This window comes from Melospiza georgiana, chromosome 5, assembly GCF_028018845.1.
Source record: "Melospiza georgiana isolate bMelGeo1 chromosome 5, bMelGeo1.pri, whole genome shotgun sequence".
NCBI classification, from domain to species: Eukaryota; Metazoa; Chordata; class Aves; order Passeriformes; family Passerellidae; genus Melospiza; species Melospiza georgiana.
The window spans coordinates 41215212-41238916 of record NC_080434.1 but is presented as its reverse complement, the minus strand read 5'-3'; the positions used below and the strand labels follow the sequence as shown (position 1 = coordinate 41238916).

The 23705-nt window shown below is 42.0% G+C and overlaps 1 protein-coding gene across 2 annotated transcripts; it reads left to right on the top strand.

The window, feature by feature from the left end:
- The first annotated feature begins 7452 nt into the window (after positions 1 to 7452).
- On the top strand, positions 7453 to 17477 carry PCDH18 (protocadherin 18). Of its 2 annotated transcripts, none has more exons than XM_058025127.1 (4): positions 7453 to 10382; positions 11271 to 11359; positions 11486 to 11649; positions 16282 to 17477. In XM_058025127.1, the coding sequence occupies exons 1-4, from the start codon at positions 7899 to 7901 to the stop codon at positions 16959 to 16961; spliced, it is 3417 nt and encodes a 1138-aa protein (XP_057881110.1). In that variant the 5' UTR covers positions 7453 to 7898; the 3' UTR covers positions 16962 to 17477. The 2 variants fall into 2 exon arrangements, with proteins under 2 accessions (XP_057881110.1, XP_057881111.1); XM_058025128.1 differs by having other exon boundaries at positions 7454 to 10382; positions 11274 to 11359.
- Positions 17478 to 23705: the final 6228 nt, after the last annotated feature.

Genomic DNA, 23705 nt, shown 5'->3' with positions numbered 1-23705 from the left:
AGTGGTTGGAAATATAGAAGGGCAATAGTGATGTTATTACACACAATACTACTGAGTCGCAGAAAAAGATTACAGACTACTTACACATTACCACAGATCCATAGAATGTGATTTTCAGGAATTAAGCAACAGAAGGGAAAAGAGGAACTACTACGAATATTGAAAGTGTATCACCAGTGCTGTCTGCAAGGCTGTTGATTTTAGGCTGTATGTAGCTATTATCTCAATTTGCTCTTCCTTGCCTGAGTGTTCCCCTGTGTGATTTGTTTTCACAGCCCCCTGCCCAGATTCAGAGGCAGAGGAGCCCATAGGTTCAAATGAATGATAATGAGCATTGTCAGAGAGGCAGGAAAATTGAGTCCTTGCTCTGGCTGCCTGGCCAAGAGCTGCAGGAGCTAATTGTGTCAATGGTAATGAGACCAAGCAGGCAGCAGATGCTCACGTGCCTTTACAATCCAAATCCCACCAACAAATTCCTCCCACAGAAACTTTGAGGGATGTCTTGGCACCCTGGAGATGGTGATAGACCCGGTCTCAGCCACATGCCACCTGCTAGAGCCATTGTTTAAAAAAAGGAGGAGGGAAAAAAGTGCCCATTATGACAACAAAGTTGTTTGCTGTCTCTTGCAATGACTTTCCGGCACTAGTTTTACCACATTGCAGCAACTGAACAAATAAAAAAAAAGGAATATCTGATTTTTAATAGAAATATTTTCACTGAGCACTGTTAATCACTTACTTGGGAAGCCAGATGTTCAGTATATGTTAAATATTCTGCTGAAAAACCGTGCTTGCCTTTTTCCCATTACAGCTCCCACTGTGTCTGCTTCCTCCAGCAGGTTTAAATTTTCACATATTTTCCCATTACACTGGAGCAGGGAGCATGTTTTCCTCTTTTTTTCCCAGAAAAGTCAAGAAGAAAAAAATGCAGATACCCATGTGGAGTACTGTATAAATATTTATTGTAAAATAAAACAGACAACATATTTGTTCCTTATTCACAAAGCAGGCTGGGTGGTGGATTGTGCCTGGGGTTTTGAAGAGAGAAAGGCAATTATGGGTTCCTTAAAGACAATAGTTTTTAATGCAAGCTTGCTAAATTCTGCAGTAGAGAGAGGTTTAGATCCTTCCAGGAAATATTTGCCCAATACTAGCTGTTTCTGGGGAAATCTGATGAAATCTCCTTTCTTGCCACAAAACTTTGTGTCCAGCTTTTCAGTCCTGTGGGGTTCACGCTCTTCAAGACATTTTTAACTGACTCTGATGCTGTTCAAAATCTTTCTGGGCATTGGGCTGGTTCCCTGTCATCCTTGGCATTAAAATCATAAAATCATTAAGGTTGGAAAGGGCCTCTAAGACCATCAAGTCCAACCATCGACCTAAAGCTGGCAGATCCACCAGCCCCATAACTACAAACAGCACAAAAGCATCTTAAAAACTCTGGAGCTACCTCTGGCTCCAGGATGGCTGAACATGGCTGAACTCTGGCTGTGCTGAACATGATTGACTCCTTTCCTTCTTGAGAGACCTTGATGTCTCCTTGGAACATTTTAGTCAGTAGCAGCTGCTGGAGGTAGGTACATGAGTGAATCTGGATCATTGGGCTTAGGCTGTCAGTGGAAGACAGAACAGATGCTTTTTCTGGTAAAAAGACACTTGAAACACAAATTACACTCCTTTTTTAAACTCCCAGGGGTAATGGAGGGTGTTACAGCTCCATGAAAAGCTTGGATTGAGCCAGTTATTTGACAGACTAGGTATTGCAGCCCTGACTAAATTCACATCTACACCAAACTTCAGATCTTTTATTTCACAGAAACCCCACTCCTTCAAAGAAAATTATCTCACACGCAGCTGCTTCTTTCTGCTCTTTATAAAGAGTGGCCTTGAAAGTATCATCACATCCTAGATAGTGTGTTGTATGAAACAAGAGCAGCACATTTGTCAGAGCAGAGTAGCAGCAGTTTAAGACACAGAAAGCCTTTCAAATTTATTCATAAAATGTATTTCAAATTCCAGAGCATGTGGTGTATGAGTTTGCTAACATCTGGAATAAAACCAGATGTTGGAAATCCAATGCCAGGACGCCACCTTGTAGAACTGATTACGATACCTCAGGCTGAGAGCACACATGCTGCTGGTGCTTTCCCTGTGAGGAAAAAAGAGGAAAAGCTTTTCCAAGGGGAAAAGAGAGATCTGGGCTCTCTGCCTGCAGTGGTGACCACCTCAGCCCCATGGTGGCTGCACCACTGGGGCACAGGAGGTGGTGAAAAAACACTTTTGTTCCTTGCTTTGCATGAACCAAAGGTTTTGGCCACTGTTCTCTGAAGCATCTGGCTCTCTGCATTTTTATGTATTTCAGTTGCAGGGATAATAAGAAATCAAAAACTATGCCTTAGGAAATGGGAAGTTTTATCTGTTATACACAACAGGAGCTACAGCTTGGTTTGGGTGGCATGGTAAGGAAGTGGAACAGGGCCACACAACATCACTTTTGTTGGCTTGGGTGCAGTGGGAAAGAGATGTGTTACAGTCCTGACTGGTGCCTTTTCTCCCAAACATACAGAATGCTCAAACCCTCTTTTGGCTCTAGCACATGTATTGCTCTTAAAAGGCAGTTCTGGGTAAACAGCTATCAATTAGAGACTTTTTACTTCATACTTTACAAGGCAATAACTAAACAAAATGACAAATGCATTAAAATGATCAAACAATGGAATTTCCATTGTATACTCTGCTATATGAACTAATCCTAAAAAAAATTCAAAAGCATCTGCTGGTATATTGCAGACATTTGTTTACAATAGAGATTTAGTAAACTGGAAGATTTGTGCATATTTCTCTCTTTTCACTTGGCAAATCTTTGAGAGATAAAAATTTTATTGGTGCAGAAAGAGACTGAATCTCTAGGTGCTTACCATGCATGGAACACAAATGGGTTTAACCCACGATTTATATACACAATGCTGCTGTGCAAAATTGCCTTGGAAATTTACTCATGTAGCAGAAAACATGATCCCCTGCCCTTTGCTAGGATGATTGATGATAACGTAAAACCTAATTTTAAACTCACATTTCAAAAACTTTCTCTCCCATCAGCAGGTGTATAGAATTTGGTGGTTTGATGTATTTTAATGACCCATCACATCTTTTTTTAAGCAAGTTGAAAAAGTGAAAATTATAGGTCAGGGCTCTGAACTAAACTTCTCTGTTTACTGCTTCTTCTGAGTCTTGGATTTTGTTCCAGGGCTTTGGCTGTTTGTTGGGTCAGGAAAATACTTTTTCCTGGTACAGCTATTACCTTTACCTAAAATCTTCTGGATGTCTGTGAGGTGACAGAGTGGCCTTTGAGACAGCTTGTGGAGGACACTGCACAGTAGGGGCAGCATTCTGGTGGGAACAGATGCTGTTAAAACACATTATCTTCAGCAGGAAGTACTGTAAGGCTTAGGTATAATCTACATAGTCAAGATACAGATTTTGTGGAGGTCAGGATTGATAACATTACGTGGACTTTTGCTTTTCTGATTTTTCTGCCAGAATCCCTTACCCAATTTTTGACTGGCTTTTCATGAGAACTAGGCAACTGATGTCTGACACATGTTGTTTAATATTCCACAGATCAAAAACATGTGCTCTGCCTGAGATATTTGGTTTTAACTAAGAAAACTGTGATCCAGAGGCCACATTTTTGATAGTTCAATGGTCTTTTCCACCTTTAATATCTCTTAAAGTAAGTCAGCCTCTGATGTTCCTCAGTTATGAAAAAAATATCAGGTATAAGAGTAACTGATGAGATAGTAAATTGGACAAATACAGCATTATTTTGTGATGAGTCCTGTTACATGGTTGTCTATGCAAATCACTGGAATGAAATGTCAGCTTCCTTCCCCCCAGTCCAAAGAACAGCATCACATCTATCTTTGATCAGCTTTTTGGGGCCAAGAGTGAGTGTAAAATGGCAACACTCATTTGCCTACAAGAATACCCCTCACTCAGTCTGGACTCAGCCTGCAATGGATGGAAGTAATACTTTTACTTAGGGAAACAGGTTTGTTGAAGAGGGATGGAGGAAGAGAGAGGGAGAAAGGAAGAAAGACGCAAAGGGAGAGAAGCAAGGGGAGAGAAGCAAGAGGGAGAGATGAAGCTCCTCAGTTGTGTTGTTCATTGTGATGGAAATGTCTTTTAAAATACACTACTGACTTAGGAAGACTTGTCTTTCACATTCATTGCACAGGTGTCAAATCAAATTTTATCTTGCAATGTCTTGTGCACTGGAGCATAGCTCTTGTGACATTTTGTAACATAATGCAACATAAGGTAATAAATCATACAGAAGTGAATAAAATCTCATTTTGTGTATGTGTCTTGAGGATGGGAATGAACCAAATGGCACAGTGCTAATTTTACTGTGCTTCTATCATTGTTAGGAAAATGGATTTTTTTCTCTCCTCTCCTTGCTGAGGGACTATTTATCAAAATTCTTCAAAGTAAAATTATTTTTCACCTAATTTTTGCATATATATTTTGCATCTAGGAGCTTATAAAATTTTAGAAGAAAGTATAAGTTTAAGAGCTCAGTAAAACTCCTCACAGTAACAAGACAGACTTTAAAGTGTATCGACCCCAGAAATAAACCTCCTTTCAGCTAAGTGAAAAATAATTAATCTGTTGTGCAGCTGTGGTTTCTGAAGCAGTACTGCAGGCAAATGAAAGTGCAATTTAGAGTCAGTTTGTTTTTCCTGAGTACATCAGTTAAGAAATGGAGTGCAACTTTTGGGAAGAAGCTTGTGGTGAATAGGTCTTTTAGGTGGGGATAACTGAGATCAGTCTCCAGGAGGCCAGCAGCACTCTGGTCATGTGCCTGGCAGCACTCACAATGCCACGCTCACTAAGAGCATCTGCTGCCTGCACGTGGGACTCTCTCTTTTCTTTGTCAGGGAAGTCTGCCATGTCAAAGGTGCACTGGAGTTTAAGACACTTTCAGACAAAACTCTTTCACTGGATGTTGGAGATGGCAACCTTGGGAGTGCTCTGATTGCTCCTGAGCACTCTAGAGAAGCATCACTTCCAGAAGGGCTAGACGCTTCAATATTGCTTCATCTAAGCAAACAATCTGAAGATATGATATTTCCCACTTGCAGCTTATCAAATGAAAAAAAAAAAAAAAAAAAAAAAAAAAGAAAAATGAGATTTTTCCTTTGGTTCAGAATTTAGGTAAGGACTATTGTGACAATGACATTTTATCATAAGTGCCAGTGATCAGTTGCAAGACAGTGTGGACTTAAGTGATAATATGGCATGTAATATGATAAAGTTTTCAAATAAAAAATAATTTCCAAATTCAAAAGGGGGGAAAAAGAAAAGAGGTGCTGTAATTCCTGTTGGGAGGTATCCTGCTCTCTATTATTATACAGAGTGTGTCTCCGAGAAAGACCAATGTGACAAAGTGGAATTACTACTTGGAAAGTGATAAAAATTGCATAAAGCAAGCTATGCATATCTAAGTCTACTAAACAGCTCCTTGGAAGAACATGTAATCATTTAAAAATACACATAATAGTTTTAAAGCAGTGGAATTATTTTTACTATGAATTATTCATCTCCTGTACTCCTCATGTAAAGGGGTGGTGACTTCTTTTATCAACAAAATACTTTTTATTGACACTAAGAACAGCATTTAATTGAACCTCTTTCCCCAGTTATCATCAGAAAAGAGTTTACATTTGTACTTGGGAAAAATGTTTTAGGAAGATTTATCAAAGCTGCAAAAAAAGCTGTCCATGAACTAATGGAATTATACTATCTTTGAATTCTCTCCACCAGAACTTAGAATGGTCACTAATTCCTTTCTTTGCTCTTTTGGTGTTTGCAAAGGGGTTCACTAAAGCCTGAATTGATATAATTATTGGCTTGGATTGTTAGAGATTTAGGCCAGATGGCTATGGGTTTCTAAAGTCCCAGTTGCTTGTGTTAGCTTTTCTAGTTTGCCTATAGGGTTTTGGGGATCAGCAATTTGAAAGGGCTGCAAACTTGTAAAACAGTATTATTCATGGGGGCAGAATGTTCATCAGCGTGACCCAGTACTAAATACATTCATTATGGGCATTTCTATTCTGCACAATTTGCCACACGGTGCTAGTTTGTGGAAGAAAAAAAAAAGAGACAATGGCTTATAAAATGCTTTTGAATGCTTAAAAAGAAGGAGAGTTCACACTGAGCCTCCTCTGCTTTCTTTTTCAGCAAAAACCTTCCTAGTGACTTTGGCTGAGCTCTGCTGAGAGCAAGTAAATTGGGCAAATAAGAGATTTACTCTTTACATTTTTGGGATATGCCGTGGGGTGGACCATAAGAGAGGGAGAAGAGCAATAAAAGAGTGATGGTATCCTTATGGGAAATGCTAAAAATCAAATGGACAAAGTTAGCAGAAAAACAAAGAGAAACATAGCAAGTCTGTGGATAAAATGGTAAAAGCCTATGTAAAAAGGAAGTAGAAGTCACATAAATAGATACATTTGAAGTGAGAGGAATGCATCAGCTTCCATGTCCTGAATGCAGCCTGAAGCTCACACATCGATCTGTAACATTTCTGGTTTGCACAGAATGCATGCTCGACTCAGACACAAGATTATATTTTTGTGTGCAAATGTGTGGGAGTGTAAATAGTTTTCAGCGACATCAGAGAGAGGAGGAATTTGTCGTTTTCTAAACAATCTGTCTTGTGGCTCCTTTTCCTTTAAAATACTTGGCATGTAGAAGGTGTGCTTAGCACAGGCTGTCACGGTGGAGCATGAAGTGCTATTTCAAACAGGATGAAAAAGATCATCTGAAGTAGCACTGGAACAGCAAATAAAAAGCTCTGAGACAATCGCACACATGGACACACAGAGAAACGGGGCTCAGGCAGAGGCAGCTGCGCTGAGGGCAGAGACGCTGCGAGAGGCAGCCAGAGAATGCGAAATGTTCCTGACTTGGGGAGAAGGAGGAGGACAGGTTTCGTGGAGCGGAGGAGCTCTCGCAGGGCTCCGAGCGGGAGCACAAATACTGAGGACACGCAGGTTGTAGGCAAACAAGCAGCACGAAGACGCTCTTGCGGCACGGACAGCGAGACGTCAGCCCCGGCTCTTTTACTAAGCAAAGCCACTTAAAAGCTCGCAGCGAGTTAAACAAGGGGTAACCTAAAGTATGTAAATCAGGAGTGCGATCGCATTTCTCCTGGCAGGAAGGGGAGGAATTAAAATCACAAAACCCCGCTTGAAATTGCCATGAAAATTCGGGGGGTGGGGAGCAGAGACGTTGATTTAAAGGTGCCCATTAGTCATTCGCACCCCCCAGCCCCCATCCTTGGCGGGCGCTGACCGAGGGGCCCCCTCCCCATCGCTTCCCCTCCCTTCCCTCTCCTTCTCTCCCCTCCCCTCCCCGGCTGATTGGCTGCACTGGGCTCAGCACAGGCCGGGCAAAAGCTTTGTCTGGGGACTTGGAGTGAAGTTGCGGAGGAATTTAGGCTGGAGCCGGCGAGGGAGGGCGCTCAGTGCGGCGGCGAGCGCGGAGCAGGCGGGAGGACGGGCTGCGCATCCATCCCCATCCCGCCCGCGGTCCCTGGATGCCGAGGGTGGGAGAGGAGCACGCTGCCCCCCGGAGCATCTCAGCCTGGAAGAGGAGCGCCGAGTCAAATGAGAAAGCGTGGATTGCTTACAGACTGTACCTGGATGTCCCGGAACGGTGTGTATAGAAAAAGCCAAAAGTTTTCTGATCTGTAAGTTATTAATACTTGGCTGGCTAGAAAAGGCGTTTTCAAGCTGCAAAGGACCAGATGTGCTTTGGATTTAAGGTACCGAAGGAAGGCAAAATAATTGCTTTTTAACTTATTGGGAGAAATTAATTGCAAAAACTTACAAATGTATCGAATCGACGGTAAAATGCACTTTTTATTCCTTTTTGCACTGATCGTAATATCTTGCAATAATGCTGTGCTGGGCAAGAATTTGAAATACAGGATTTATGAGGAGCAGAGGGTTGGATCAGTAATAGCAAGACTATCGGAGGATGTTGCTGATGTTTTATTAAAAATGCCTAACCCTTCCTCAGTTCGGTTTCGAGCCATGCAGAGGGGAAATTCTCCCTTGCTTGTAGTCCGTGAGGATAATGGAGAAATCAGCATAGGAGCTAAAATTGATCGGGAACAACTGTGCCAGAAAAACTTAAACTGCTCCATAGAGTTTGATGTGATCACTCTGCCTACTGAGCATCTGCAGCTTTTCCATGTTGAAGTTGAAGTGCTGGATATTAATGACAACTCTCCGCAGTTTTCCAGAGCTCTTATCCCTATTGAGATATCAGAGAGTGCAGCTGTAGGAACTCGGATCCCTTTGGACAGTGCTTTTGATCCAGATGTGGGAGACAACTCCCTTCACACTTATTCCCTTTCTGCAAACGATTTCTTTAGCATTGATGTGAGAACCAGGACTGACGGTGCTAAGTATGCAGAGCTGATTGTGGTCAGAGAGCTGGATCGTGAGCTGAAGTCGACTTACGAACTCCAACTCACTGCCTCTGACAAAGGGGTGCCTCAGAGATCTGGGTCATCCCTCCTGAAAATCAGCATTTCTGATTCCAATGACAACAGCCCTGTGTTTGAGCAGCAGTCATATATTATCCAGCTCTTGGAAAACTCTCCTATTGGGACTTTGCTCATAGACCTCAATGCTACTGATCCAGATGAGGGCGCCAATGGGAAGGTCGTGTATTCCTTTAGCAGTCATGTGTCTGCCAAAATTATAGAAACTTTTAGGATAGACCCAGAAAAAGGTCACCTGACCCTGCTGAAGCAAGTGGACTATGAAGTAACCAAATCTTATGAAATTGACGCTCAGGCTCAGGATATGGGGCCAAATTCTATTCCAGCTCACTGCAAAATTATAATTAAAGTTGTGGATGTGAATGACAACAAGCCAGAAATCAACTTAAATCTGATGTCCACAGAGAGAGAAGAGGTAGCTTGCATTTCTGAGGGGTCACCCCTGGACACCTTTGTTGCCCTGGTCAGAGTGCAAGATAAGGACTCTGGTGTGAATGGAGAGATCGCTTGTAAGCTCCATGGGCATGGCCACTTTAAACTTCAAAAGACTTATGAAAATAACTATTTAATCTTAACTAATGCCACTCTAGATAGGGAAAAGAGATCTGAATACATCTTGACTGTAATAGCAGAGGACAAGGGAACGCCAAGTCTCTCCACAGTGAAACACTTTACTGTCCAAATCAGTGATGAAAATGACAACCCACCCCGCTTCCAGACAAACAGATATGAAGTTGTTATCTTGGAAAATAACTCTCCTGGAGCATACATCACATCAGTCACAGCCACAGACCCAGATCTAGGTGACAATGGGCAGGTGACATACACTATTTTGGAGAACTCTGTTTTGGGAAGTTCTATAACCACCTACGTGACCATCGATCCCTCCAACGGGGCGATCTATGCCCTGCGAACCTTCGATCATGAAGAAGTAAATCAAATTGCCTTCATGGTCCAAGCTAGGGACGGAGGGAGCCAGCAGCTCATTAGCAATGCCACGGTTGTACTCACCATCATTGATGAGAATGACAACGCTCCTGTCATCGTGGGGCCGGCACTACGCAACAGCACAGCAGAAATCTCAATCCCTAAAAATGCTGAAATTGGCTTTCTTGTCACCAGGATAAGGGCTACAGACAGAGACTCCGGTATGAACTCTGAGCTCAGCTGCTCCATAGCAGCTGACAAGGAAAACAACATCTTTGTGATGGATCCCCAGACTTGTGACATCTCTATCAATGTGAGTGTTGAATCAGTTCCAGCAAAACAATGGGAGTTTTTGGTGATAGTCCAGGATAAAGGCAGTCCTCAGCTTAGTACTAAAGCTCTTCTGAAATGTACCATTTTGGAGCATGTTTATTCATTTTCAAGCACTGAAGCAACTTTGATAAGCCAGCCCTCCCTGGACATCTCCATGATAACGATTATATCCTTAGGATCTATATGTGCCGTGCTGTTGGTTATTATGGTTATCTTTGCCACGAGGTGCAATCGTGAGAAAAAGGACACCAGGTCTTACAACTGTCGTGTGGCTGAATCAACCTACCAGCACCACCCAAAACGTCCCTCCAGGCAGATCCACAAAGGGGACATCACACTGGTGCCAACGGTTAATGGCACTCTGCCCATCAGGTCCCACCACAGAGCTTCACCATCATCCTCCCCGGCCCTGGAGAGGGGTCAGATGAGCAGCCGGCAGAGCCACCACAGCCACCAGTCCCTGAACAGCCTGGTGACCATCTCCTCCAACCACGTGCCTGAAAACTTCTCCCTGGAACTCACCCATGCCACACCAGCTGTCGAGGTAAGGTCCAGACCTTGGTTTCGCACATCCATTTATGCAGACACTCATTTGGATGCCTACACACCCCCTGCCTCATGGGGATGTGTCATGGATTTCTCTTTGATGTCACAGCTTTTCAGTTTTACTCCAATATCAACAGATTCCACTGCCCTGAGGAACAGGGTTAAATCTATTGGCAATAGCATTATTCCTTGGTTCTTCCCTGTAAGGCCAAAACAGTGGAGTGGAACATTGTGCTCTGCACTGGTCAACTGTTCACTCTTCCTTGCCTTCCCTCTCCCTCCTCTCTGTGCAGATCCATCTGAGAAAGGGGGCCTGAATATTTATATTCAGAAACAATCCAGGAAACTCTTTGATTAATGGGGGTGCAGAACTGAAGCATTCTGACACAGTTTGAGTACAGCTGCACTGTATCCCAAACTTTGAGACTCTCTGTCTTAGTTTTTACTGCAAATGTTGGGTCATAGCTTGAATAAATAAGAGCTGTGTCCTGGTAACTCTTTGCATGTAAAGTAAGGCTGTTTCGTTTTGAATTAGGATCCTGGAATATTAAAGGCTTGATTCTAATATATTAAACCAAAACAAAACTCCACCTCTGTTTAATTGCTTGTTTTACTTGTTAAAGAATAAATTATTAGGAATTCAGAGGCTAATGAACAGCATTGAACTTCCTCATTTTACAGAGCCTTCAGATGTTTTCTGTGTCAAACACTACACTATCAAATAGTCTATTATACTGCATTATATATGTGCAGGAATTTGATTTAATTAAATCTTAAAGGAGAAAAAAAAGAAACCTCAAACAAACCTGAGAAACAAATTAGTGGTTTTACACCTAGGAGCTTGAGCTTTCATTTCAAGGAATCAGTCTTTTCACCTTTTCTTTAGCAGGTTTCTCAGCTTCTCTCAATGCTTCATCAGGGCCAGTATCAACCAAGGCCAAGTTTTCGAGGAAACAAATATTCCAGAAGCTACAGGTAAGAATCCAGTTTGTTCTGCTACATATGAGTGTAGGATGAGAAATGTAGAGACATCTATATTTAAACAAAAAGTGGATTATAACGCACTTGAGATAATGTAGTTCTCCACAATTCTCTTTACAGATACGCCCTACAAGATATGGATAAATTCAGCTTGAAAGACAGTGGCCGGGGTGATAGTGAAGCTGGAGACAGTGATTATGATTTGGGGAGAGAGTCTCCAATTGACAGACTTCTTGGGGAAGGATTCAGTGACCTTTTCCTTACAGATGGAAGAATTCCTGCAGGTAAGAGCAGAATGGAAGCTGAGCAGTTTATTTACAGTTCTGCCTGGCTGTCACTTTGATAAACCTACTACTGAGAAAGCAAAAATTCTTTAGCTTTCAAGTCCTATATTTCCTTCCTTTTTTACTTTGCTTCATGGTAAATACTGAGTTGAAGCCTTGATGTATCTACTAAAATGAAACCTCAGATACAACTGTAAATCTACCCAGAGCAATGCCTACTGTATTTTTTGTTACTCACATCATGAGCTGGCTCCAGATTCCTCCTAAAAGTATGATCTGCTCCAAGCCCTTAGACTTTTAATGACTGGGTGGATGTTTTTGCAAAGCCAGGCGGTTGTGGTTTGTTAAAAATACAGTGACCTACAATTTGGGAGATAGGTTTTCCACAGTGGATTTGATCCATATGACAAAAACCTTTACTATTTAGAAATTGAGTATGAAAGTGAACTAGAAATATGGATGGAGAAGAAAGAAAAGTGTTTTTCCCACTGAAAAATGAACTTGAGTGGAAAGGGAAAGTTCTAGATATTTCCTAGATTTTAAATCTTGCAATGCTAATTTCTGGAAGCAAGAGCTGAAGAGGTACAATTCAAGGGCAGAGGGCAGAAAGGAAAAAAAATTAGAAAAGGGTGAGTGGCAGTAGGATAATCACACATACACATATTCATGCATATGAAGTATTGCTTTTAAATTTATGCCCAAATAAAAGTTGAATGAAAGGTCATGGGAATTCATGCTTAGTACAGATAGAAGAATTTTGTAATTACTTTAATAATTATACAGCCTCTGGTTGTACCCTAGATCTTGTTCTTACTTCAGATCATATTTAGTTTTCTCTGTATAACCAGAGGGCCAGATAATTTCAGTAGGGTTCACTGAACCACGTTTATAAATTGAACAAGTTTAGTAAAGCAATTTTAAAAGGGGAGGCCCTTTGCTTTGGGAGGTGGTGCAGCACATGGCCTTCCTAAAGTGACCCCCATGTATTAACCAGGGTTGTTATGCTAGACAAGACAGAACACCAGAATTCAGATTGTTTTTCACATACAATTTAACTTTAAAATTTTCTGTGCATATTTTGCTCCAGTCTAGGTCTTGTATCACATACCCAGCCATTCACCTGCCTCCTCAAATGCACTCAAAACCAGTGGCCTTGAAGAGTATGTTTTCAGAATCTTTTACCTAAATCTGGACTTCTAATATATTTTTATCCTCATCCTCCCTAACTCCTACTTATTCCTCTGCCAGCTAGCATGAGGCATGTCTCATTCTCTCCTATGCTCTAGGAAGGAGGCAGGGAGGGATATCCTGGAGCTCTGAGTGGGCCTGGGGAACTTGAAGTGCAATGGTGTTTGCACTGGCACCCTGCCCTGCTGCTGCCAAGGAAGAGTGATCCCTTTACAGTGGGAAAATGGGAATGGTTGTCCTCTTAGCTGGCTGAAGTGCCCATGACCCATTTTCAGCTCTTACAACTCCCTCTCTAAACAGTAAGCCTAAGGATAGGATTTCCAAAAATGCCAGGCTAATTAAATTCAAAGTAAGGGAAACTCCTCTCAGTGCAGACAGAACTGGGTTGGGCTATCAAGATTGGTATTTAGTCTTACCCGGATGTCCATTTATTGCTATGCTTGGCCTTAATCCTTCAGATAAGTCTGTTGAACCTGTTCAGATGAGACCTGAATTGATCTACAATCCCAATATATGAAAAGGAAAAGAAAACTTCCTGAAGGTTTCCTGTTCTCCATTCTGAAAGGTTTCTGCATTGTCAGTCTAGACACAGGCAAAAATGCTGTTGGAAGGTCCTTTCAGTTTGTCTATTTAAGGTGGTACAAGAAAGGAATGGAACCAGTCCCCCAAAATTCCACAAATTACATGATTGGAAAGTTCCATTGCTGTCCATGAAAGACTTGTTTCTTTTTCTTTTTAAATCTTAACCAGCAAGTTTAAGTTCTGGAAAAAAAAAATAAAAAGAGGAAAAAAAAAAAAAAGCTGTTGTTGATCTGGCCATTTTTAAATTTATTGCTGATTTAAGGACAGATTGTGTCACCATTCAGTTACTTCAGAGTATCTTTTGATCTTATGTTCAGGAATGTCAGAATTTATTATTTTAAACTAAAACCATTCCTGATAACAATGGCTGCAAAACTGTCATTAAGACAAACTTCACTACTAATGAAATGCCAGAGCACTGAAAGTATCTAATGAATTTAAAAGAGTCTTAAAGGAATCTTCTTAATTAGGAGTATAATCCTCACCTTCTGGGATGACTTGAGAACTGGTCATGGATCACTTATATGTCTTTTGACGGTTCTAACTCTTGGGCATTTTCAGGAAAATGTCATATATGGGAACAAATACTTGCAGGCATTTCAGTCACTTGTATCAAAACTTCAGCCACTGATATATTCTAGTTTGCTTTTTTTGTTTGAAACTTCCAGTATCAGCAGTTATTTTGCAATACATTGAGCAATATCCAGGCTGCAGTCTGAGCTTGTAATCTTGAAGAAATTCATACTGTTGCAGGCATGACATGGAGAAAGTTTATACTCATAGGAATGGAAAGGCCATTAGAAAAGCAAACAATATGATAGGCTGTGTATAGTGCAAAAATATAGTGCTGACAGTATGAGAGTAGGGCTTTATAAATCACTAGTACATCCAAAACTGAAATACTCTGTTCCGTTCTGCTTACACCACTACAAAAAGATTTTTTGATAAATGGAGTGGATCCAGAGCCAGATGGGAAATGTGTTGAGGGAGCAAGGAAAACTTCCAGGGCATGACTGCAAACATTTCTTTTGCAGTCAGTATATGCTGAGAAAGAACAAGAAACTCTATTCTGTGTGGCATAATCTAACCATTAAGTGATATGGGCAGGAGTTTCTTATGGTCGAAATATGCACAATGCAAAGAGTCTGTCATTTCTGAAAGCTGTCTTGAAGTTGGTGGCTTGGACCCATTAGTGCCCCAGCAGCACCCAGATCTTCTCCAGCATATCTGGCAGGCACACAGACACACGGCCTGAGGCGAGGCTTTGTGTCCTACCATCAGCTCCCTTTGGGCTGGAAAATTAAGCATCTTTGCTGGCACATCTCTCCCTGCAGGTCTGTCAGATTGGGCTTTGCCTGTCTCTGCTTCCAGGAACCATTCCCAGGCCTCTTGGAATATTTTCAAAGGACCCTCACAGTGCCCCTTTGTGGGCCAGTCTGGAGCAGTGGAGCACTCAGAGTTCAGTTGTTTGCCCCACGTTATTGTTTCTACCTGAGAGAAACAGGGAGAGAGTTTGAGAGAGCAGCTCTTCCATCTTCTGCTCTTCAGCCCTCATGGCTGAACTGGGTTCCCATCCAGGGGGTTGGAACCATCCTTACGCCAAGGCCTGAGCCAGGATGGGCCAGTAACCTGAGCTACAGAGCTGCAAGTGCTCCTGAGAGTATAAATCCAGTATGAACACCAGAGTCACACAGGCTGGGAATTAGACCCTCGAGTTCTCATAGTGGATTAAAATTTAACTGATTTAGTTTAAAAGGTAATATGGCAGTGGATCACCTTGAGTTCTACATTGTGAGAACAAAGGAGTTGTTTAATGGAAAAGGAGATCCCTCTGCATGTTATTATTCTTTGCTCTTCATTTTCCCTGTCCATTTATTCCCACTTGATTGCTCTGATATGCCTCAGTTGTTGCATGTGGAAGACTTCTCTAAAACTCAAGTGAGTGCTTGGAGGTGGAAATTTCTTCCTTTCATTTTATATTTTTTAATGAGCTAGAACTGTACAAAGGGTTCATGTGGCTTCAAGCCACAAGTGCTTGTTTTTCCACCTGCAATTCACATGTTATCTTCATTTTAGCTAAGAGATTGCATTACTCTCTTACATGAACGGCACTGGTTGTTCTCGTTCTTGGCAATGGAGGTACCAGACTGTTTGTATTTGCCATGTTCCTGCACAGAACAGAGAAGAGGAATTGTGGGAATCCATAAAATCTGAGGGTTTTGGGAAAGCTGCAAAAGGCAGGCCCTAGAGACAGCAGAACTGTGATTAGAGCTAAGCAGCAGCCATGAGATAGGTCAGCAGAAAAATTATTTAACAAGTAGAAAAGCAAGGGCAAATAGAACAATGAATTGTGTATTAACGCTTGTCTAGAATAACTCTCTAAGCTACAGAAAAATTTATCTAGCAAGATATTAGGGAAGTTGAAGCTCAATAATGGAGCTCTTTGCATTGTCTTTTAAGGCTTACAAGCAGGTATTGTATTTGAAATAAGCAAGCATTGTTTTAACCACAGGTACCTGTGCTTATAGTGGTTGAATGGAACTACTGTCAATGTGCTTTTGCTTTGTGTGATTGGTCAAAAAATTTATAAAGCGAGTTGTAACATTAAGTTCTTTGTCTGCTGCCTGGGATGTGAGCTGCTGGCATCTTCCCATTGTCATAACCATGGAATGAGAGTGATGCTGGAAAATGAAACAGCTCAAGGCAGTTCCACAGCAGTCCCAGCCAGTTTGTGATTTGTAAATAGCCTCCTGCCGGCATCAAACACCTTTGGGGGATTGCAGTGCTGGTGGCAGGCACCCCGTGGGTGCAGGTGCCGAGTGCAGCAGGAGGGGTGCTCACTCTCCCGTGTCTCTCTTGCAGCCATGCGCCTGTGCACGGAGGAGTGCAGGGTCCTGGGCCACTCGGACCAGTGCTGGATGCCACCGCTGCCCTCTCCTTCTTCCGACTACAGAAGCAACATGTTCATCCCTGGCGAAGAGTTCCAGGCACCCCAGCAGCAGCAGCACCTGCAGCAGCAGCAGCACCACCAGGGCCTCGAGGAGGAGGCCCAGGCAGCTGACGCCAGTGAGAAGAAGAAGAGCTTTTCAACATTTGGGAAGGACTGCCAGAGCGAGGAGGAATCAGGGGACTCCTGCACCTCCTCGCTCCTCTCGGAAATGAGCAGCGTCTTCCAGCGCCTGCTGCCGCCCTCGCTGGACGCCTACACGGAGTGCAATGAGACGGATCGCTCCAACTCGCTGGAGCGCAGGAAGGGACATGTGCCAGCCAAGAATGTGAATTATCCACCGGGGGTGGCAGCCTGGGCAGCCAGCACGCATTTCCAAAACCCTGCCAGCAACGGGCCCGCTCTGGGGACTCACTCGGGTGCGCAGCCTTCGTCCAAATGGCTGCCAGCCATGGAGGAGATCCCGGAGAATTATGAAGAGGATGATTTTGACAATGTGCTCAACCACCTCAGCGATGGCAAACATGAACTCATGGATGCCAGTGAGCTGGTGGCAGAAATTAACAAGCTGCTGCAAGATGTCCGGCAGAACTAGTTGTTTCAAAAGCCTATTTTTCCATATTTATGGAAAACTGGAAGGGGGAAAAAAAAAAGAACAAAAAATAGACTGAGGAGAACTGGCATTGCCAACTAGTTGCATTTATCATAAATGTGTCTGTGTATGTTGAATATTAAAATACTGTATTTTCATATGTACACAATGCAAGTGTGATTATCTTTATCTGTATTTTAAAAATACATTTGTACCTTATATTTATGTGTAATTTAACAAATAAATTTTATTTTTGTACACCCACAGCAAGCATGTTTTCCTAAATGTATATAGATGGTACCACCCTTGTCAAACTTAGAGCATTCTTGCCACACAGGCATGTTTTAAAAAAAAGAAAGAAAAAACAAGAAAAAGGATTTGTTTTCCATTATCAGTTCTTTCAAATGTTTCAAATACAAATTCAAAACACTGAAAAAGTTATGCAATGTTAGTTTCAGTAAATGATCCAACACCTTTTTTGCAATGTTTTATTCTTATAATAAATAATTGTAACTCCCATGAAACCTAAAATGTCCTTTTTTATTTTGATGCTTTTGGTCTATAGAATAATTTTCTAATTTAAGTCATGGATTATTGCAGGCTGAAGTTTTCCTGTCTTTGGCACATAAGTGTTTTCCCCAGTGAACAAATAATGGAATTCTGTGATGGGTCTTCCACTGTGATCTCTGCAAAAAAAATGTAAATTTGTTGTGCTGTTGTTACACTGCAAAGCCAGTTGAAGTCAGCAGTGTATACTTGAAAGACAGCAATAAAATCAGCTTTTCTGACCTCAAGCTGAATTCTGAATTTATGTAAATACAAAAATTGCAATGAACTGCTTTATCTTTGTAAATGACACCAAAATAAAAGCAATGTTGCATCTTCCAGAAAAACAGCTATATTTTGCCTCTGCACAGCAGCTACATTTTATATTAGCTATATTCTCTGTTGTAAGTGTGCCTGTCTTTTGTTTGCAAAGCAGTAGAAAAATGTTTGAACTTCCTAGCAAAGGGCAAGCCAGCAGGTACATTTGCTCTAGCTGCATCCCATCTTTCCATAGTGGGGCTTTTCTCTGTCCTGAAGCTTGGTGAAAAGTCATTTATATTATGGTGCCATTGCTGTAGTGGGGGTGATGTAACTAATATTGCTCAGATAAAAGTCAATGTCATCCTTTTAGTTGCTGCTTCAAAACTGGTTTTTGTTAGCCTATCACACACAAGGAGATGTTTTTAGTAGCAAACAAATGGATTTTACTGTTGAGAAACATGGGTGGGTTTTGAACCCCCTGTGCTCATTTCAGGAGTGTTAAGAGACAGCCGTAAAAAACTGTATTTTTTGGCATTTATGCAAATGGATATTTTATGTGATATATATATATATATATTTTGCCAGAACTGTGGAAAACTGTTGGAATAATCCAAGTCAACCTGGGCACAAAACTGATACATTTGTTCTGGAGAATGGTCCTGGTAAAGTATCTTATAAAATAATTTTTGTGCTAGATACAAAATTCCTGCTTAATGTTATCCCCCAAAAGCAAAAATTTTGTTGTATGCATAAGCTTCATTTGCTTTCTTTGTGTGCAAGGAAACTTTAATCTAATTATTGGTTCCACAGTGCTGTAGATGGGACATTTGAAGATGCGTAGACATTTGTTAACACCTGAACAATGGAGAGATTCTCACCTTGTTTACACACCAGGAGCTCAGTCTATGCTTTAGTGGTTAGAAACACCAGGGCCTAACATTGGGAGGTTTCCTACAGCACCTCTGAATGCAAACAGGACTTGAGCCTCATCGAGTTGCCATCTCTTTTTCAGAGGAAGAAGCTGTAACACCTCACTAAATAATTGACAGCTCCTCCCTGTTTTTACCCTTCATTCCTACTAATAGGGATTATTGGCCCCACAAGCCTCACCTGGGTCCCATTCTCCCACTCCCCCTCACTCCAGGGGCTCAGACTGGAGCAGGCAGTTGTTCTAGGAGTGTTTGTCCTCTTTTGCTCTCAGGGCCCACTCAGGACTGGCTTCATAGCTGTGTCTCCAGCCCATATCCAGCTGCTGCCGTCAGGAGTCCTTGGATCCTCATCCTGGTTTGTCACCTTGACAATGGATCCCTTTGCCAGCACCTCCCTAAAGCTGCTGCATCCAGTTTCTGTGGGGTTGCACAGTGTGGGTCCTGCTCATGCTGGGGTTGCTCTCAGCTCCTGCTCTTCTTGATGCCTCAAAGCAGCAGAATCAGGCTGCCTGAAGCCAGGATGCTGTAGCAGTCCTAAAGTTTACAAGGGCATAACCTCCTCCTCCCTAACTAGGTTTTCCGTCTCATCTCAACCCTCCCCTTGCAGTTTCTCTCTTCTTCAGTGTCCAGTTTTAGCCCTGTTCTCCAAGTTCCCTCACCCTTACCCCATGTTAACTCCTCCTGGCTCTCTCACTCCGTTTCCCTTAAAATCTGACCCAGAAACTAATCCTGCACAGTCCATAGATATATTTACAGTGTCCCTATAACCCTACTCATGACAATTTCCCAGTTTCTATCTCTTTAGCTGGACCTAGCTAGCACATCTCTCAAATCCTCCCTCCCTACAACTTTTTGATGTGTAATTTTAATTACAATGTAATTGTGAGCTCCTCTGAGTTCCTGAATTCCTCCACACCCAATGCCTTTTTTGGGTGCCTGTACAACATGGAAAGGGCTGACTTGCATGGCTGAGCCTCTCCACTGCTGACTTTTCGCAGAAGTGGGAGGGTCAGGAAAGCAATTCTGAAGACAAACCTCATGCCTGCCTGGTTATTAGATTCCACCCTGGGCATACAGAGTGTGTGAGGTGTACAGGGCGACTGGTGGTTATGTTAAAATGTACAAGGTGGTAGTTTGAAAACAGTTCTTAAACTTGTAGATTATTTTTCTGTTGACTTGATAAAACATTGCTGTCTGCTACAAAATCAGCAGCAGAATATGAAACTCCCCTCCATAAATAAATGCAGATAGCTGTTTCTCCTCATTACCAGAAGAGGAAATATTAGACACTCAGGCTCAGACTGCTTTCTGTCTACAAGCTTGCAGGACAGCCTGATAAGCTTCATTTTCACAGTCATATCATCCACTAGGGATTACCAACCTGTTTTAAATTTAAAACCCCTAAATCAGTTTATGCCTACTGGCCTATGTCACGTGGATAGTCTCAATGATTTAAAGAGCCATTGTTTGTAGAGAGGACTTTCTAGAAAAAAGTAGATTGCACTGAATTTCTCTGGTAGCACTAGGAATCCAAATATCATAAAACACGTAAGGTTTTCCTAGAGGGGATTTCTGTACCAACACACAGTAATAGTATTTGGTATGTGCACTGCTGCAAGAATTTTCTCATATAAAGAGAGCAGTCTCCAGGAGCAAGAAAGTTTACTTAGATTGTATCTGAAATGCATTGGAGTTTGAGTCATATTTATTACTGATAGGAAGCTTATTAAAAGATCAGTAGATAGCAGTAAATAAGAGAAAGATCTGTCTTATTCCTCCTTGGTTTAGAGTTCCTCTTTTTTCCTTTATAAATGAGATAAATTATATAATATTCATATAGGTGTATGTGCACTTATATAAAACCCCTAGCACCAAATCTTTTCTGTGTAAAGAACAGGGAAAACTGATAGCGTGCAGATTAAACAAAATATGTAATAAATCTGGATTTGCTGCATTTTGACAACTAACAGAGAGTTAGGGGTTGCTGGTGTGGTTTAAGCACCAAACATGACAATGATTGCTCTGCCCAGAACACAAGTTCCTAGCACTTCTTTAAATGCTTACTAGTTTTTTCATTCTCGGTGGTATAATGACAGAAGAGGTTGTGAAAACTGGCAAATGGTAATCACCAAAATACTGGTTATCTATGTAGGTGTTCAAGGCCTGGTATGGTGGGGCTTTGGGTTGAGTGGTCTAGTGGAAGGTGTTCTTGAACAGGGCAAGGGTTTGGAACAAGATGATCTTTAAAGCCAAACTCAAACAATTCCATGGGGTAGTGATTCTGGCATTCCTTCTATATATGGAATTACTGAGACTTTTGAGCAAATACAGAGTTAGTGGATGTTCAACAAGTACTTTTCTCCATGCTCATGTAAGTTTTTTATATTCACTTCTGAAATGGTTACGTTAAAAATTGTACTGAAATAATGATCAGAGTTTTTGGACCACTTATTTAAATTGTGTTTAAGCATTTGTGTCCCTGCTGCATCACACTTTCCTATTAAGTGCCCATTAGGATAAACACCTTGAGAGAATGTGGCTGCCAATAATGTCTTGGCTGCATTGTTTACCCTGCAATAGAACAGCAAATCAAACAAAAGCTACCACAAAACATTTAGCCCGTACAGTTTCCTTACCTTTTTTTAAATGCAATATTAGAATTCATAGAAAATGCCAAGAAGTTTAATTTCTTTCTTTGCAACCTGTAGAGGATTTCAGTTTCTCAGGATTAGGACTTGGAAACCTCCATTTTTAGCATTAGATTAACACAGCATCTAACCTAGCAGACTACAGTATACCTATGGGTATTTTTCAATAATTCAAGCTGTTAACATTTTTAGGCACAATTTCTCTCCTTCCTGTATCCCAGGGTCAAACTCTGCCTGCACACAAAACTCGGCTTGCAACATTTCCCACAATGAGTTAATATAAATAAACAATAATAATAATAATAAAGAGTTATAAGTACTTCAATCAGTAAAAATATTAATAATTAACAACTGTGCTGTGTTGTGCATCCTCAGAGCTGTAAATCATAAATGACTGAGCACTTGTAAAAAGTAATATTCTGGGATCAAGTAACCTGCTACTGAAAAAAGCCTCTCTGAAGAGACACACAGGAACAGTTTTTAAACCATACTGTAAAAACTATTTTACAGGAAAAATTGGTAAATAGTACTTTGTTTAATTAAAACTCAATGGAGACTCTGGAGAAACTGGGTAATAATTGAAGCTGAATTTAACAGAAAAAAGGCACTCATTGGCTGGCTCAGCCGCCATGCTGCTGTCCACGCATCCTACCATCCAATCAGCTCCTTCCACACACCCATGTGTTATGAATTCAAACGAGGCCACATTTTGGGAAGGAAAGAGGCTCTCGTTTATTAAAACAAACTACAGAGGACGGGGAGTTTGAGATAAGCCCAAACTCCCATGCAACAACCCAAAGATAACAACGCGACCCAAACACGCTGGATTCTCCCACAAAAAGTAGGCCCTTCAGAAGAAGAGAAACCCCAATATGCCTGAGACCCTCATTTTATAACCCCCTCAGGTCCAGGATTGGTGGGTTTTGGATCCACACATTGATTGGTTGGTTTCCGGCGTTCTCATTGGTCCTATTGATATTCATTCTGGACCAATCATTTTCTCGAGGCGTCGAATGATTGGTCAAGTCCCCTGTCCAATCACCTCCTGCCCCCCTTTGACCATTGCCCCCACCAAACCCTGGACCTGCCCTCCCCAGGACCCACCACAAACACCCAACAACTCACCCCAAAACAACAACTCCCAACCCAGCCCCAAGCCAACGCAAATTGAACACCGTTTATAACACACGTTCCTTCAGCCAATCAGCTTCCTGCTCATACGCTGTCCACGCATTCCTTCAGCCAATCACAATCTCACTTCTGATTCTCTCCTCACTCATAACTGACTCTCTCATGTCTCAAATGACTTCCAGTCATGCAGCCTTCAGCTGTGCCATTCTGTACGGCCTTCTGGGGAGTGTAACCCTTAATCACTCCAGTAATTATTTCCCCATGTGCCGCATTCAGCCAGCAGCCATCCAGCACCCCCAGGTCCCTTTCTGCCTGGGCACTGTCCAGCCACTCTGTCCCAGCCTGGAGCACTGCAGGGGCTTGTTGTGGCCAAGCTGCAGGACCCAGCACCTGGACTTGTTAAACTTCATGTTGTTTGATTGAGCTCATCCATCCAGCCAGTCCAGAGCCCTCCTATGCAGAGCCCTCTTAATTCTCCAGCAGATCAACACTCAGTCCCAGCTTGGTGCCGTCAGCAAATCTACTCATGGTGGACTCAATCCCCTCATCCATACCATCAATGAAGATATTAAACAGCACTGTTCCCTAAGGTCCCAGCATAGAGCCCTGAGGGACACCACTGGTGACTGGCCCCAGCTGGATGCAGCACCATTCACTGTCGCAGACATCGTTTATGGAAAATCCTTTCCTTAGGATTTTTCCTCCTGAGAAGCTGGGAGGCCTCAGGAACAAAATGTAAACATTGATAATCTGCTGCTGTGGAATGCAACAGGTGCATCTGTGATTGGCCCATGTTGGATGTTTGTAATTAATGGCCAATCGCAGCCCAGCTAGCTCAGACAGAGATTCTGAGCCACAAGCCTTTGTTATCATTCCTTATTATTCTATTCTTAGCTAACCTTCTGATGAAATCCTTTCTTCTATTCTTTTAGTATAGTTTTAATGTAATATATATCATGAAATAATAAATCAAGCTTTCTGAAACATGGAGTCAGAGCCTCATCTCTTCCCTCAACCTGAGACCCCTGTGAACACCAGCACAGTTCACCAACACTCTCTGGCCGGGCCATCCAGCCAGTTCTGAACCCAGCAAAAAGTGCTGCTGTCCAGGCCATGGGCTGCCAGTTTTTCCAGGAGAGTGATTAGCAGTGGCAATTATGCTTAAAAAGGAAGTATTCTTTCTGCAGTACATGGAAAATGAAAGGGTCTTGTACATGGTACATGGGTTATAA

What these genes read in the sequence shown, in the direction of transcription:
- PCDH18 (XM_058025127.1), top strand. Translation starts at nt 7,899, where the DNA reads ATGTATCGAATCGACGGTAAAATGCACTTTTTATTCCTTTTTGCACTG. An exon ending in AAATATTCCAGAAGCTACAG is followed by an intron (nt 11,360 to 11,485) that starts GTAAGAATCCAG and finishes TTCTCTTTACAG; the next exon opens with ATACGCCCTACAAGATATGG. An exon ending in AGATGGAAGAATTCCTGCAG is followed by an intron (nt 11,650 to 16,281) that starts GTAAGAGCAGAA and finishes TCTCTCTTGCAG; the next exon opens with CCATGCGCCTGTGCACGGAG.